This window comes from Rhinichthys klamathensis, unplaced genomic scaffold, assembly GCF_029890125.1.
Source record: "Rhinichthys klamathensis goyatoka isolate OS25496 unplaced genomic scaffold, OSU_Roscu_1.1 h1tg000308l_1, whole genome shotgun sequence".
Lineage (NCBI taxonomy): Eukaryota > Metazoa > Chordata > Actinopteri > Cypriniformes > Leuciscidae > Rhinichthys > Rhinichthys klamathensis.
In genome coordinates this window covers 927863-941249 of record NW_026606826.1, presented here as the reverse complement: position 1 = coordinate 941249, position 13387 = coordinate 927863, and the positions used below count along the sequence as shown (strand labels likewise).

The 13387-nt window shown below is 38.0% G+C and overlaps 2 protein-coding genes across 2 annotated transcripts; both read left to right on the top strand.

The window, feature by feature from the left end:
- Positions 1–1388: 1388 nt before the first annotated feature.
- ostm1 (osteoclastogenesis associated transmembrane protein 1) lies at positions 1389–6103 on the top strand. Its single transcript, XM_056270809.1, has 6 exons — positions 1389–1849; positions 2291–2405; positions 2583–2677; positions 2762–2872; positions 5379–5544; positions 5843–6103. The coding sequence occupies exons 1-6, from the start codon at positions 1469–1471 to the stop codon at positions 5896–5898; spliced, it is 924 nt and encodes a 307-aa protein (XP_056126784.1). The 5' UTR covers positions 1389–1468; the 3' UTR covers positions 5899–6103.
- Positions 6104–10227: 4124 nt separating this feature from the next.
- Positions 10228–12940, top strand: si:ch73-257c13.2 (uncharacterized). Its single transcript, XM_056270808.1, has 4 exons — positions 10228–10867; positions 11638–11676; positions 11782–11875; positions 11967–12940. Exons 1-4 carry the CDS (start codon positions 10770–10772, stop codon positions 12894–12896), a joined length of 1161 nt encoding a protein of 386 aa, XP_056126783.1. The 5' UTR covers positions 10228–10769; the 3' UTR covers positions 12897–12940.
- Positions 12941–13387: the final 447 nt, after the last annotated feature.

Genomic DNA, 13387 nt, shown 5'->3' with positions numbered 1-13387 from the left:
GTCTTGAAAACCTGCTTTTCGTTTTAAGAATTCATTAGGACAATCTTAAGCCACACGCACTTTTATAATTTTCAAAATATAAGCCAAGCTATCCAGGCTCATCCCTTTGCTTGAGAGCTCTCCAGTCGATGAAGATGCTTCACTTAGGCAGCCTAATTAGTGATTTTTGTCCTCGCTCAATTGCCTCTGTCTCCGTTGTGCATTCAAATGAAGTCCTTAATGCACATGGCAATTGTAGGCCTGCCTGTATAAAAACCTGATTAGTTTCCTACTGATCAATACTCGTATTTATTATTTCTTCCAGGGCATGTGAGGTAGGCTATGTGATTAAAAACAATATATGATTTTGTACACCGCTCTCTGCTTGCAAACCGCTGAAATCAGCTGCCTTGGGTGACTTGGATCATCCAATTTAAGGCTATCACAATAACAGTGCTGCAGTAGTGGAGAGCTAATGCCACAATCCACGACATAAAACCTGCGAATTTACCCTCAGACATCAGCGCACGCAGTAGAATAGCCCTTAATGCGAGGCATTCTGAGTCCCCCATTTCCATCAGGCTCTCATGACTGCAGAATTGCCGCGGACTGCAAGTTATCAAGAGGCACTAATTTCACATTAAAGACCATTGACTGCAGTGGCTTGATTCGAGGGTTTGCGACAATTAACACAATCAGAATCGGAGCCCAGATCGTTTACCTTGACTCCGTAATTATTTTTTGGCCGCGTGCGCGCTAACACATTCGCAAAATTGCACGCGGTGTCAAAAACCGAGAAGAGAGAGGATGCAGCGCGTTGCGCGTGTATAAATCCACTGTCTCCAAACACACAGAGAATAAAATAATGAAAAAAGAATACATTTAAGGTGTTTATTCCAGATTTTCGTAAATCAAGTGTTTGTACTTCCTGAGTCTGCTAACAATTTAAAATTCACCTTGAATCGATTCATATTAGTGGTTATAATTAAAGCAAATAGCCTAGACTTATGTGCATGATCAAAAACCGACGAAAAGTCCCATTCTGAAGCGCGGTAGAAGTGTAAACAATCATATCCAAGTAGGTTAAATACAGTAAATAAAAGGTAAAATGTATATTTCATAAAAGAAATGTGCATCACACATATATTTTTTGTTAAATACATGGGCAGAGATCACTGACCATAGCCTACTGAATGAATTCAGCTCTTTCTATGGCTAGCATACTTGTGCAATATGATCCTATCGATGAGATCGCTTTTATCTAAATTAAAGCGAATAGTTTAATTTAAACAATAAATTGTATAGAAGTGGAATTTGCTGAAACTGGGCTCAATTTCCACTTCTTCTTTCAACTTCACCTGTCATTTAAAATCCCGTCCATCGCGAGATTTACCATAGTCATGTGATCGAGACGCAGGCAAGAAGAAAACAGGAAGCTGTGCAGAGTCTGGCAAAGCAACAGCGTTCTGTATTTGGAGTCCTAAAAGATATGGATTTGTTAACGAAATTTACATGTGTGGTATCATGCTTATTTTTAGGATTGGCGATTACATTCATTAACATTGCTAACTGCTCGGTTTACCCATCGGAAATGAGTGTCGATGTCGCATTAAAGCTTCCATCAGCAGTCATGCCTGTATCGCAGGCAAGCGGTTTGGGGTTCTTCTACTCTCTCAGTCTTTCATCTACGTTTCCAGATGACTTGGAAGTGAACGAGTATTGTATTAAACTGCTTCATATCTACGGTGAACGCTACGTGACTTGCGCAAACTGCCTGGTGTCTTATGCACGACCTGTCAAAGTCTGTCAGAACTGTTACACTTACTTCAACAGTCTGGAGGAAATATATACAAATATATCATCTGACCAAGTAAGTGCTCATTGCAAGTTTAATTTACTCTAAATGTCCATCTATAACACTAAACGTGCCCTTAAATGGTTTGAAGGTTGTTTGATAGAATTCTCAACCACTGGTCACATGCACTCATGTCTCGTGATTGTGTGTGTGTGTTCATTGTGTTTCAACAAGCCTGACTCACACTGACTCTGGAATGTTTTAGTGAGCTTATAGAGCTATTTTAAGTTAATTTAAAATAACTTTGTAAAATAACATCTTTGTTATCTTATTGCACCTTTTTAAACTGAACAAATAGCTAAAGATGCCAGTACATACTGTATATATTTTGATTAACACATATGCTGGTTTGTGGGTATTTTGTCACTGTACACACACTGTTATTATAAAATAAGTTATGGTCTGCAGATGTAGAAGTTAATGCTTAATAATTTGTGTGATTATGTCTTCTCATAGCTGGGCCCTGGAAATGTCAGTTGTCATGACAGCCTGATGCGTTCTGATAGGTTGATGCTGCTCTATACCCTCTTCAACAAATTAGATGAGATCTGGATATCAGCAGAATGCAAGCGTAAGTAACATAACCTGAAACATTGTAGGTTCAACTGAAACTGGCATTAGACTGGATCCTTTCTCTTAAGCATGTTTCTTTCATTTTCACTTTTAACCAGATAATATAGGCTACTTCTCACCACTTGCAATATGAAGAAATTGTGTCATGTGTAAAATTCACATTTTTCCTCATTAGAATGTCTGACTGAAGATCAAGAGGCTCTCTCTAATGAGACTGTGTACTTCATGGCCATTCTGAATCAGTCACTCACCTGCTTTGAGCAATATCAGGTAATATCGAATGGCTCACTTAGATCAATACAAGCACAGTTAAAACAAATCCTTGAGTTTGAGAGTATCCTGTTCTCTAAACAGAGTAACCACTCCGAACTGTGCAAAGACTGCAAAGCCTCATACAAAAGGTTGAACGAGCTCTATGGTAGAATGGAGAAAAACCAAACACTCTGCATTGATATAGAAGACGCAGTAAGTACCCACTATACACAAACCCTGACATTTGACAAAAACAGTCCAAAAGTTATTAGCAAATTAAGTTTTAAAATGTCCAAGTTTGGGTGAATTGTAAAATAGCACCCTCTATAGCCCTACACCTGTACAAACTAAAGTCTGGAATACACTACACTGCTTTTGTACACTCGTTTTGCCCCAATTTCCAGTCTGGACAAGTCGACGCTAGTTGATTCTTCAGATATTGTGAATTTGGAGTTTCTGTAGTTTGTGATGGGCACAGACTTTTTTTTCCCTTTTTTTTTTTCCTTGACTACTATTCCATCCAGTTGGAAGATATCAAACATGTTTGATATTTTGAGCTGATTTTAGAAAACATTGTTTTCATTTGTCACGCCTCCTAGCAATGAAGTGCATGTTTCTGTAGCTGTGTCCCAATTCAGAGGCTGCATCCTTCGAAGGACCCTCAAGTTGAAGGCCACACCTTCGAAAGTCCGAAGGTCGAACCGAGCGATGTTAAAGGATTGTTCACCCAAAAATGAAAATTCATTCATTTACTCACCCTCAAGTTGTTCCAAACCTAAATGAGTTTCTTTCTTCTGTTCTCTTCTACATTCATCTTGAAGAATGTTGGTAACCAGACAGTTGATGTTAGCCATTGACTTCCATAGTAGGGAAAAAAAATACTATGGAAGTTGGGACGGGACATATCGCTAACCGGAAGTGTCGCTTTTAATCATAGGAGAGTCGCGAATGCGATGGCGTATTGTTGTGTTTAATGTAGAAATTAGTTATTCTAAAAATGTACATACATTTCTTTCATACTTTAGACTATATACAGTGAAATTCATTTATAAATAAAACATTTTTTTATATATAATTCAGAACGGAAAAAAAAGAAGCAGGAACAAACTATATACATATCCTATATTGGATATTAACATCCAATAGTGTAAATCGCGGCAGCAGCTTCAGGTTGGTAGTCCAAGCATTGTTGTCTATCTGTACTTCCGGGGTTCTTCCCACCGGAGCCTCACTTTCGATTTCAAAATGGCGGCAGCGTGAAATCAGCGTATAGCGTTTCGTCTATATCACTTCTTGGCCAGAGCCGTTGAGCTTGGTAAACCCGCAGTTACCTCCTAATCTCTAACCGTTTCTCCTCCTAATCTCCTCCATATCGCTTTAAAATATAGCATTCTGTGCTGAATTCAAATGGGTCTGATACATTTTCTGGTGTGCTGATGCTCCGACTCACGCATATGATCCGATCTGTGCTATCTTGTTTTTGGACCAGGGCAGACTGTGTGTGGGCTGCGGCGGTTCGCGTGATACTAATGTGAAACCAGACTTTATTCGCCCCAATGGAAAGCATATTTACACTGTCTGAATCTTTCCCCATTCCCTATAGTGCACTATGTGCCATTCACAGTGTAGAAAATAGTAAATGTGTGAACAAATGACACATTTTAGCCACAGCTTCAGCATCCATTTATAATGTAGGGGACGGGATGCTGTAAATTTTAGAGAGCATTTGAATGGACAGAAAATCTGATAAAAAGTGTAGAGTGATGTCATCAAAATCATTGATCCATATTGGCGGAAGTGAGAGACTGCAAGTTTTGAATGCTTTTGGAGCACACTACCTTATAGATAACAGTAAGGCTTACATATTCATACTAAAAGCCCAAAACCTTCATGGGCACTTAGTCGGTCTAGCCTAAGGAGGATTCCTCTTGTTGCCTTGCAACTGTGACAGTTGCCATTGATGAGCGGCAGTAACTTTTGTACTGTACTTTTTTGAAAGTTATATTAAACTGTTTGAAAACAAAACCGGGTTTGCAACCTGTCTAAATCTCTTCACCTTGGTCCATTTATGTACATAATAAAACATATTAGTAAGATTTGTCAACATTTGAACCCCTTTAAAGGTTTTTTTTTTGTACATTTAATATTGTTAGATATTCGAGTAAGTTGAAACCCAATACCTAAACTTAAAAGTGTAATCTGGCATTTTCTCCAAAAAAAAATCCAGTCGTCACCAGCGCAATGAATCCTGGAATAGGCTAGGCTGTGGAGGATCCACTTCTTCTATCCTTTGTGGCCTAGGAAATGAAGGATGCAGCCTCTGATTTGGGACGCAGCTTGTGTGAGTTTGTTGTGTGTGGGACACCTTGAAAATCTGGTTGTTATGACGGCCCGTTTTCCTCTGTAACATTTACAAATTCGGCAAGTGTGTAATGCCTAGTGTTTAAAATATGTTCCGATTTTAAAAGTCATGTAGTGTATTCCAGTCTTAATAAACAGTAGCATTTCACACCATGCTCACAGTTTGATTCTCACAGAATGGATGAAAATGCATGATAAAATTGATTGTAATTTGCTTTGGATAAAATCGTCTTCCTAATGCAGTAATGTAATCTAACACACTGATCCAACGAAGAAAAATGTTTTTCAGGCTTAATGGTAGCAGATAAAGATGGAGCTATTTGATATTGTGAAACTGATTACCTCGCTTACTTCTCAGATGAACATGACACGGCGGTTGTGGAGTAAAAACTTTAATTGCTCGTTGCCTCGGGAAGAGACGGTGCCTGTCATCGCAGTGTCCAGCTTCATGCTCTTCCTCCCCATCATCTTCTACTTAAGCAGCTTCCTGCACTCGGAACAAAAGAAACGCAAGCTCATACACCGTGAGTAACTTGTTTAGCTGTGCAAATTGTCTCTGCAGAAGGTTCAAGGAAAAGGACAGAGGTGTTCGACAGTGTTAACTGCATGCTTTCGGTTTCATGGTCAATTACTTACAGACAGTACTTGCCTCAGACACAGATCACCAAGACTACCACTTTTTAGCATCTTTCAAAGCGTGTATGTAATACACAAACTGTTCTTAATGCTCTGAGCAAAGTCTCTGACTTCAAGGTTAAACTGTGCAGTGGATATTCTGCAAACCAGTCTGGTTTTAATCTATTCCTTCATCTTGATCCACAGCCAAAAGAGCCAAGTCCAGCAGCAGCCTAATGAATATTCAAGACAAATTCAGCTGAGTGGAGATGAGGCAAGGAAGAGAGAGCCCTGAATCTTTGGTTCACCTCTCCCGCTAAATCAACGGGCACTTTTATCATGGATGGATGGGGTTCATGTCTTCTCCTGGACTCCAAGCACATCCTGGTTCAAAGACTGTGATGTTCTCCAGCTGCTGGGATCACATTCTCTAGTTCTATTTAAGTCCGAAGTGTTTTTTTTTTTTTGTTTTTTTTTTGTTTTTGCACTATTTGTGATTTGCACTATTGATTTAGGTTCAGCGCTTTTTTTCTTTCTTTTTTTTTTGCTTAGCTGTTAAAAAAGGACGTAATTCTACTGTTTTTCAGAGAGGATCAGTGAGCTTTTCAATAATTAGAAAGGATATTGGTATTATATTATTGTATTAAAGGTATGAAAAAGATGTGATCCTGAGAAAAGGGTGCTTTATCTTTTACATGAAACTGGTTATGCTGCATTTTTGAGAGAGCATGATACATTTTATACTCTCTATTTTCCTAGGTAGTAACGAATGTGCGCGTGCGCACACACACACACACACTGGTACCACTTCTGGAAGCACTCCATGTGCATTAGAGAAAGGTCTTGTAACAAATACCTTATTCAGGGTCAAAGGTGTATGCAGTGAGTAGAGGAGAAAAGTAAAGGATGGCAGAGGCAACATGAAGCCTTTTAGATGAACCATGTGCTTGTTTGCTTTTTACAATGGAGTTGCCATAGTCTTCACCTCATTGTATGGTTAGATACTTTCATTTAAATGTTTGATGAACAAATTAGTATTAAATTATGTAAATTGTAAGTTATAATAAAACCCCTTGCATTCTTTTGTGGTTGTGAAATAGTTTTCAATCTACAAGTTTCCTCATACCTCTATTAAAATATGTTAATTGTGCAAAACCTTCCTTGGAGGGATTGACAGGCTCGTTGTTTTCATGGTTATGTGGACTTTCCTTGGATTGCAAAGCACCTGTTTCCCCAGTCATTAGCAGCTAATCTATATGTAGGATTAAGTTACTTGGCCGAATAATCATAACAACACATCCGTTTAAGCCGCATTGGCTTTTTGGTCTTATGGAGCCGAGCCATTGCCTATCACACTGCCTCATAAGCGCATTTTGCTTGATTTGTCCAATCATATGATCGTACAGGAAGATGTGGGGAAAAATAGCCTTTTCATACGCGGCTCATGAGTGCAATGTCTAGCAATCCGTTAAGCATTGGTGAAAGTCATTACTCCTGACCTGACTGCCAAATGTAGCAACCAGGCGAATTTTATGGCCACGTGCTCGACGAACTGACGCAAAAGCTGAAATAGCTTTTGAGATGCATGACCCGAGCTTACTTTCCCTGACGAGAACCCTACAGAGGATGAGGGGAAACTGGTGGAAAATATGAGATTATCCCTAATCACGTTTTGCCCCAATAAGAATCAGAGCAGTGACTTTGGACCTTAAGCAATGAGCCCGTTAAGAAATAACCCTAAGCCTGAAACACGGTAGGGACTTTGAAATCCAACAAACCTTGAATGTAGCTGCTGCATTTTGTTTAAAAGTTGACATTAGGATTTTGGATGACCTGCCATTAGAAATGGAATCATTCTTGTCTGTTGATGATTGCTTTGTGCTCTTAAGGAGAATTCGTACTAACAAAGAAGTCTTATATTTTCACCTTTTGTAAAGCTGTAATTTTATTTCGAATAATAAAAAGACATTTCATTCTAAAAATGTTTATTGTATAATTATTATTTATATGTATAATTTACTTATAATTTACTGAGTTCATTACCACCCCTCTGGCTTGTTTCCAAGCATCATAATCTATTCCAAGGAGCTTTAATTGAAATTGACTAAGAAAATAATTCTTAATTTTTTCTTAATTTTTTTTTGGGTGTAAAATGTAATATTTCTTAACTTGATTATTTTGTAATTTAAAAAAGTGTCAGTTTCTGCCTTTTAATTATTTAAAATTGTCTCAATATTACTTAAAATTAGTTGGAAGGAAAAATAAAATAAGATATTGATAGTGATAACTGGTAAGTCATTATGATGTGTTATTTTGTTTCTTGTTAGTTAAAATTTGTACAAATTAGATAAAATACTGGAAACACAACATTTACCGTAATTGCATGTCAAGTGTGTTGAGAAAAATCATGCATGTGATCATCAACTATAGCTGATAAAACCCTGGTATAATAGTAAAATAATAATAATACACACCTGTTATTATATAATAATAATAATATCTGGGATACAAATTAAATATCGTTGATTTTAACACAAATTAGGTTCACTTATCAAATTTGTATCTTTAAAGTTGTCTGATTTGTATCTCTGGTTCCTTCATCTATATCTGTCATCCATCACACATAGTATTCTTATTTTGTGCAACTTTGGTAGTTATGCAAACCTTTTAAAGCTGTCAGTTAGCTAAAGCTGAATATGGTGCTTTGTTGAAGAAATATAGCTTTATAATTAGAGAACTCTCACTTAAGAGCCAACATGTGTTGCTGAATGAAAGGGGCCATTATGACCTCATAAGGGTCAAAGTCTGAAGATCATGGGATTATGGTATTATGATTATAAAATCACTTCATCACAGTGGTCACTTAGCACCGCTGATGGCCACAGAGCTCTCCATTCCAGCCTCCATTTGCTGCTGATCATTCTTAAATGCTTCGCCCCATTACAAAGGTCATATGAGAGGTCAGCTGGAGGAGACATCACAGATGCTGATTGGTGTGTCAGAAACCTAAGGTGGATGACTTCTGTTCCCTGTAGCTTCTTTTAACAAGACAATGGGATCACAGTCTGCAAGGCTTACACAGACCCAGGGTGTCTGGATGAATAAGAGCTTTTGAATAAGGAGCTATGGCATAAGGGCAGAAACATCTGACCCTGTTGGGCACCCCTGCCCACTCATCTCCGGGTACAGTGCATTGCCCATCAGCTGGATAAGACGGCTATAAAGCCTCTTGAGGAAAATAATAGACAAGATTTTAGGGAGGACATAGGACAGTTTGCACTGTGGTGCTTCATCTTCATCAGTGATGAGCTGCATTCAAGTCTATTTCTAAAATGGGTCTGGCATCTGAATAGCTCAGCACAACATAACAGAAAGCACAGGATACAATAAATAAATTGTTCCACTTATAAGCCTATATTCTTATATAGCCTATATATCATGTTACGCACTGTGACTGAACTCAAGATGCTAATATTTTCTCTCTCTGTAATGATAATGTTGGTTTACTCCTTTATGGTTTACTCCTTAATTACATTCATATTGAACTTCCTCTATAAGAACAAAAAAAGTCTATTAAAGTGTACAAAATAAGCAGTCTAGCAACATGAAAAAACATCACACTAATATTAACATATTTACGTCTTGCGTGATAAATTTTAGTTTCAAACGATTAGCCTACAAATGCATTGGGACCATGAACACAAATATGAAATATTTATGGACATGACCTTTATTTTACAATTTCTACTACTGAATATCCATTGATCCTATAACTGTAAAAGTGTTCAAATAACCATGACTGTAAAGAAAATTTACATAATATATTTGGGCATGAAACAAAAAATTAATTTCTTAATTGTCATGCAACTTGTTATGGTTGATTTTTATACAGATTTATGGCCTTATAGAGCATAGCCTTTAACCTCCATTTAATAATGTGTAAATTAAGATGAGGGTTGTGACCTGCACAATTACTCCCTGCATATTTAACTCTGTCTGATTAACGCAGGACGGTAAGAGCATCTCTCAAGTCTGAAGTAAGCAGTCTCATCACTGTAGCTCTTATTTGTTATTTTGTGCTGCTATCATCATTCAGGTCAATGGGATTGAAGAAGAAATGGCAAAGGTTATTGAGGAGGGTTTGAGCATGATCACTTCTCGTTTTTACTCTGTCTCTCATATCAGCATAGACAGAGACACTTGATGTTTTTTTTTTTTGTTGTAAATAATGTGGAATTTATTAACAGTTGAACCATTGAACCATACTGAGACTATGTATATTATATGGAGAAGATGAATAATAAATAAATCAGATTGTACTCTGGTGCCATCTATCGATGGAATGTGATTTTAAGGCACACTTTGATTATGATTTAATAGATTGAGACAAGATATGTTTTCATGCCATCACTGATGAAAAAAAAAAAAAAACCTTAAGCCAGACTAATTTGGTTTTTAGACTGGTTAGTTTATTGTTTTTAGCTGGTCACTCTTACCAGCATTTAAACCAGCTAAACTAGAGCAGAATACCTGATTGGCCATGCCGGCGACCAACTTAAACCAGATGAAACAGCTATCTTGGGCTGCTTTAAGATATTTTCAGCCTAGTTGATTGGTTTGACAGCAATATTCACTGAAGAAAATCAATCGCATTCGGAAGGAAAAGCCTCAATCCATCACATATATGGATTTGCCATAAGAGGGCGGCATTGCACCAGTAGCCGCTTAACCAACCACTGTCGGGCAAAAAACCCAGTGTTAGTGCGTGCCAGGAGGACCAGTCGCGTTTTCCACCGGCACTTACGGGGATTGATCGTGCCACATCGGGGGCAACGGCCAGGGGTTTTTGGCCCACCGAATATCTTGGTCCAAAGCGGGCCAACTAGGGCTTAAACTGTGGACATGAACAAAAGCGGAGTTTACCTGAGTCTGGAGACGGTCTGCAGTACCGCTGCTCATTTCGCATGTTTTCATATCAGGCTACCAGCTAACCTCAACATTTAAGGCATTTTGAACCATTTTCAGCTCAAAAGACACTTTCAGACACCAGCGAGTGTTCCAAATAACTTGAAATAATAAATACATAGGCTTAAATTACTTTGAAATAATATAACTGAGTCCGACTCCGGAAAGCATGGCGCTGGAAACATGTATTGCTTTTTTATTAGCGGACAGTTATGATGCTGAATATTTCTTATATTTCAAGAAAAATGCGACTCGCCGGAAAGCCAGGTGAATAAAAATTGTTTTAATATCGCCGTTGTTGCTTCATTTAGTAAACAAACGGCTCACTACAGCGTGTATTCATTCTGTTTCCCAGCCTGTTGAAAATCCATTTTAAACTGGTAATGTTTCGAACGTGGTTGCTCTTCATTTACTGTTGACTGTCGGACCACAATGTTCTAAAAAGCAGCTTGGCTAAGTTACCTTTGCTAGCTGCTGGTTGAGGATCACCAGCACTCACTGGAAAAAAAGGTACAAAGCTGTCACTGGGGCAGTAGGTGCTATTATGTACATTTTAAGGTACTAATATGTACTTTTAAAGCAGTGGTTCTCAATCTTGGTCCTAGGGAGCCACTGCTCTGCACATTTTATATGTCTCTTTCATCTGACACACCCACTTCAGTTAATAAAGCTCTTTCCTAACGAGCTGATGATCTGAATCAGGTGTGTTAAATGAGGGAGACATACAAACTGTGCAGAGCAGTGGCTCCCTAGGACCAGGATTGAGAACCACTGTTTTAAAGTATTAATATGTACCTTTAAGATACTATTATGTGCCATTTAGGGGTAAATGAGGTACAAAAATGTACTTTTTTATTTATTTATTTTTTATAAAAAAGCTTTTGTACATTAGGGTACTGCCCCAGTGACAGCATTGTACTTTTTTTCTCCTTATAGTGCCAATGACCAGCAGCAACTAAAAAGCTTTAAAAAAAAATCTAGCAGGGAAAAACCAATGATGCAAATTGTTATTTTGATATTATTTTATATTTCAACAGAATTAAGCTGAAAACTAAACAAAGTGATAATCTGAAAAGGTAAGACGGTCCACACAGCATTTGAAGAAAGAAAGTTTCTGTCAAGACAACTTTATAATGAAATTTTAGATAAATGCTCTAACATTATTCTTTTTCACGTGTCAGAGAGGAAGAAAGAGAAGTGTTCAATACCATACTGCAAAGCTTGACAATAAGTGAGTTTAAGAGTCACTTCCAGCTGACGCCAACTCAAATTGAGGTAGGCCTACTTAAGCTAATGCTGGTCCTACTTTTTGCTAATCTCATTTGTATTTTGTGAACAAATTGTTCTTTTCTTTTTGTGTTTGTAGGAGTTGGTACGGCTGCTGGCACCCTGTAAATGGACTGCCATTAGGCAAGAGGGATGGAGCGTGTGGCATGCTGTGCTTGCCACTCTGTGGGCTCTTTCTACCCAAGAGTCTTACCACAGTGTGGCAAACCGCTTCCACATCACAGAGTCACTCATTTGTGATCAGCTGGTTGAATTCTGCATCCTTATTACCAGCAATTTGGCTAATGAAATTCACTGGCCTCAGGGGGAGGAAGCAGAAATGTCTGTGCTGGGCTTCTTTTCTACTGTGGGGTTACCAGACACTCTCTGTGTAGTAGGAACGTGTTTCATTCCTATTGAGAAGCCTACTGATCTGCCAGATCCAGAGGTATATAGAGATGCAAAGGGGTTGTACTCTATAAAACTCATGGCTTTTTGCAACCACAAGGGTCGTTTTACCTATGTGACTGCAGAGCACCCTAGTAACTGGCATAACTCAAGAGTACTGTTAGCCACGGAGATTGGCAAGGCATTGCAGGAAGACCCCGTGGCTCTCCTACATGGCAAGCACATCATAGGTGATTCCACCTTCCCACTTTCAGAGCACTTCCTGACCCCGTTCCCTGATTATGGAACAGTCGGACAGAAAAAAGTATGTTATAATCAGAAAGTGCAGTCATCTCTTGCAGTGGTGCAAGGTTCCATCCATAATCTGAGATCTCGTTTTCAAAGGCTCCGGTGTCTGCAGAAGCATTCCATCTGTCAAACCAGCTTAGCTGTGAAGGCCTGCTGTATTTTATACAACATGTTCCTAGAAACGTATAATGTGCCAGTGGATTGCATGGAAGATGATATAACCCAAGAACCTTTCCATGAACTACCTTATGGACATTCTGGAAGTCTTGGTGGAATATCTAAAAGACAAGACATTGCCGCCTTACTTGGGCGAACCACTAAAAAAAGAAAATGAATGTACAATTAGAAAATTATTTTCAGTTTTGCATATGATAATGACATTAATATGTGTTGAAAAAATGTCCTAATTTAAATTGTAAGGTGACTTTTCTGTAAACAAGTCGAAAAGCACAGTAGTTAGTCTTTTTTTGTTATATGCACTACTATGTTGGAGCGATATATCATAAAAATACATATTGAATTAAAAAAAAAATCAAGTGATTGTCTAATAAAACCATATTCTTTATTGAGGCTCTAGGATCTCTATTCATCTGAAATACTTTTTTGGTTTATTTAAAATGATCCACTACAATAATCTGGGTCCAAATATTATTATATAATAGTCATCATCATCATCAAAGCTTTTATTAAGGACACTACACACATGGTCCAAAAGACAAACAGTAAAAAAAACACAAACAGTAACAGGCAAATACAAATACAAAAAAAAAATACAAAAAACAAAAAACATGTTTACATATAGGCTAAAACGCCAATGGTTCCACA

Coding starts and splice junctions, on each gene's coding strand:
- ostm1 (XM_056270809.1), top strand. CDS start 1,469: ATGGATTTGTTAACGAAATTTACATGTGTGGTATCATGCTTATTTTTA. Junction 2,678..2,761: donor CCTGCTTTGAGCAATATCAG/GTAATATCGAAT, acceptor TTCTCTAAACAG/AGTAACCACTCCGAACTGTG. Junction 2,873..5,378: donor GCATTGATATAGAAGACGCA/GTAAGTACCCAC, acceptor CTTACTTCTCAG/ATGAACATGACACGGCGGTT.
- si:ch73-257c13.2 (XM_056270808.1), top strand. CDS start 10,770: ATGGCGCTGGAAACATGTATTGCTTTTTTATTAGCGGACAGTTATGAT. Junction 10,868..11,637: donor GCGACTCGCCGGAAAGCCAG/GTGAATAAAAAT, acceptor ATATTTCAACAG/AATTAAGCTGAAAACTAAAC. Junction 11,876..11,966: donor TGACGCCAACTCAAATTGAG/GTAGGCCTACTT, acceptor TTGTGTTTGTAG/GAGTTGGTACGGCTGCTGGC.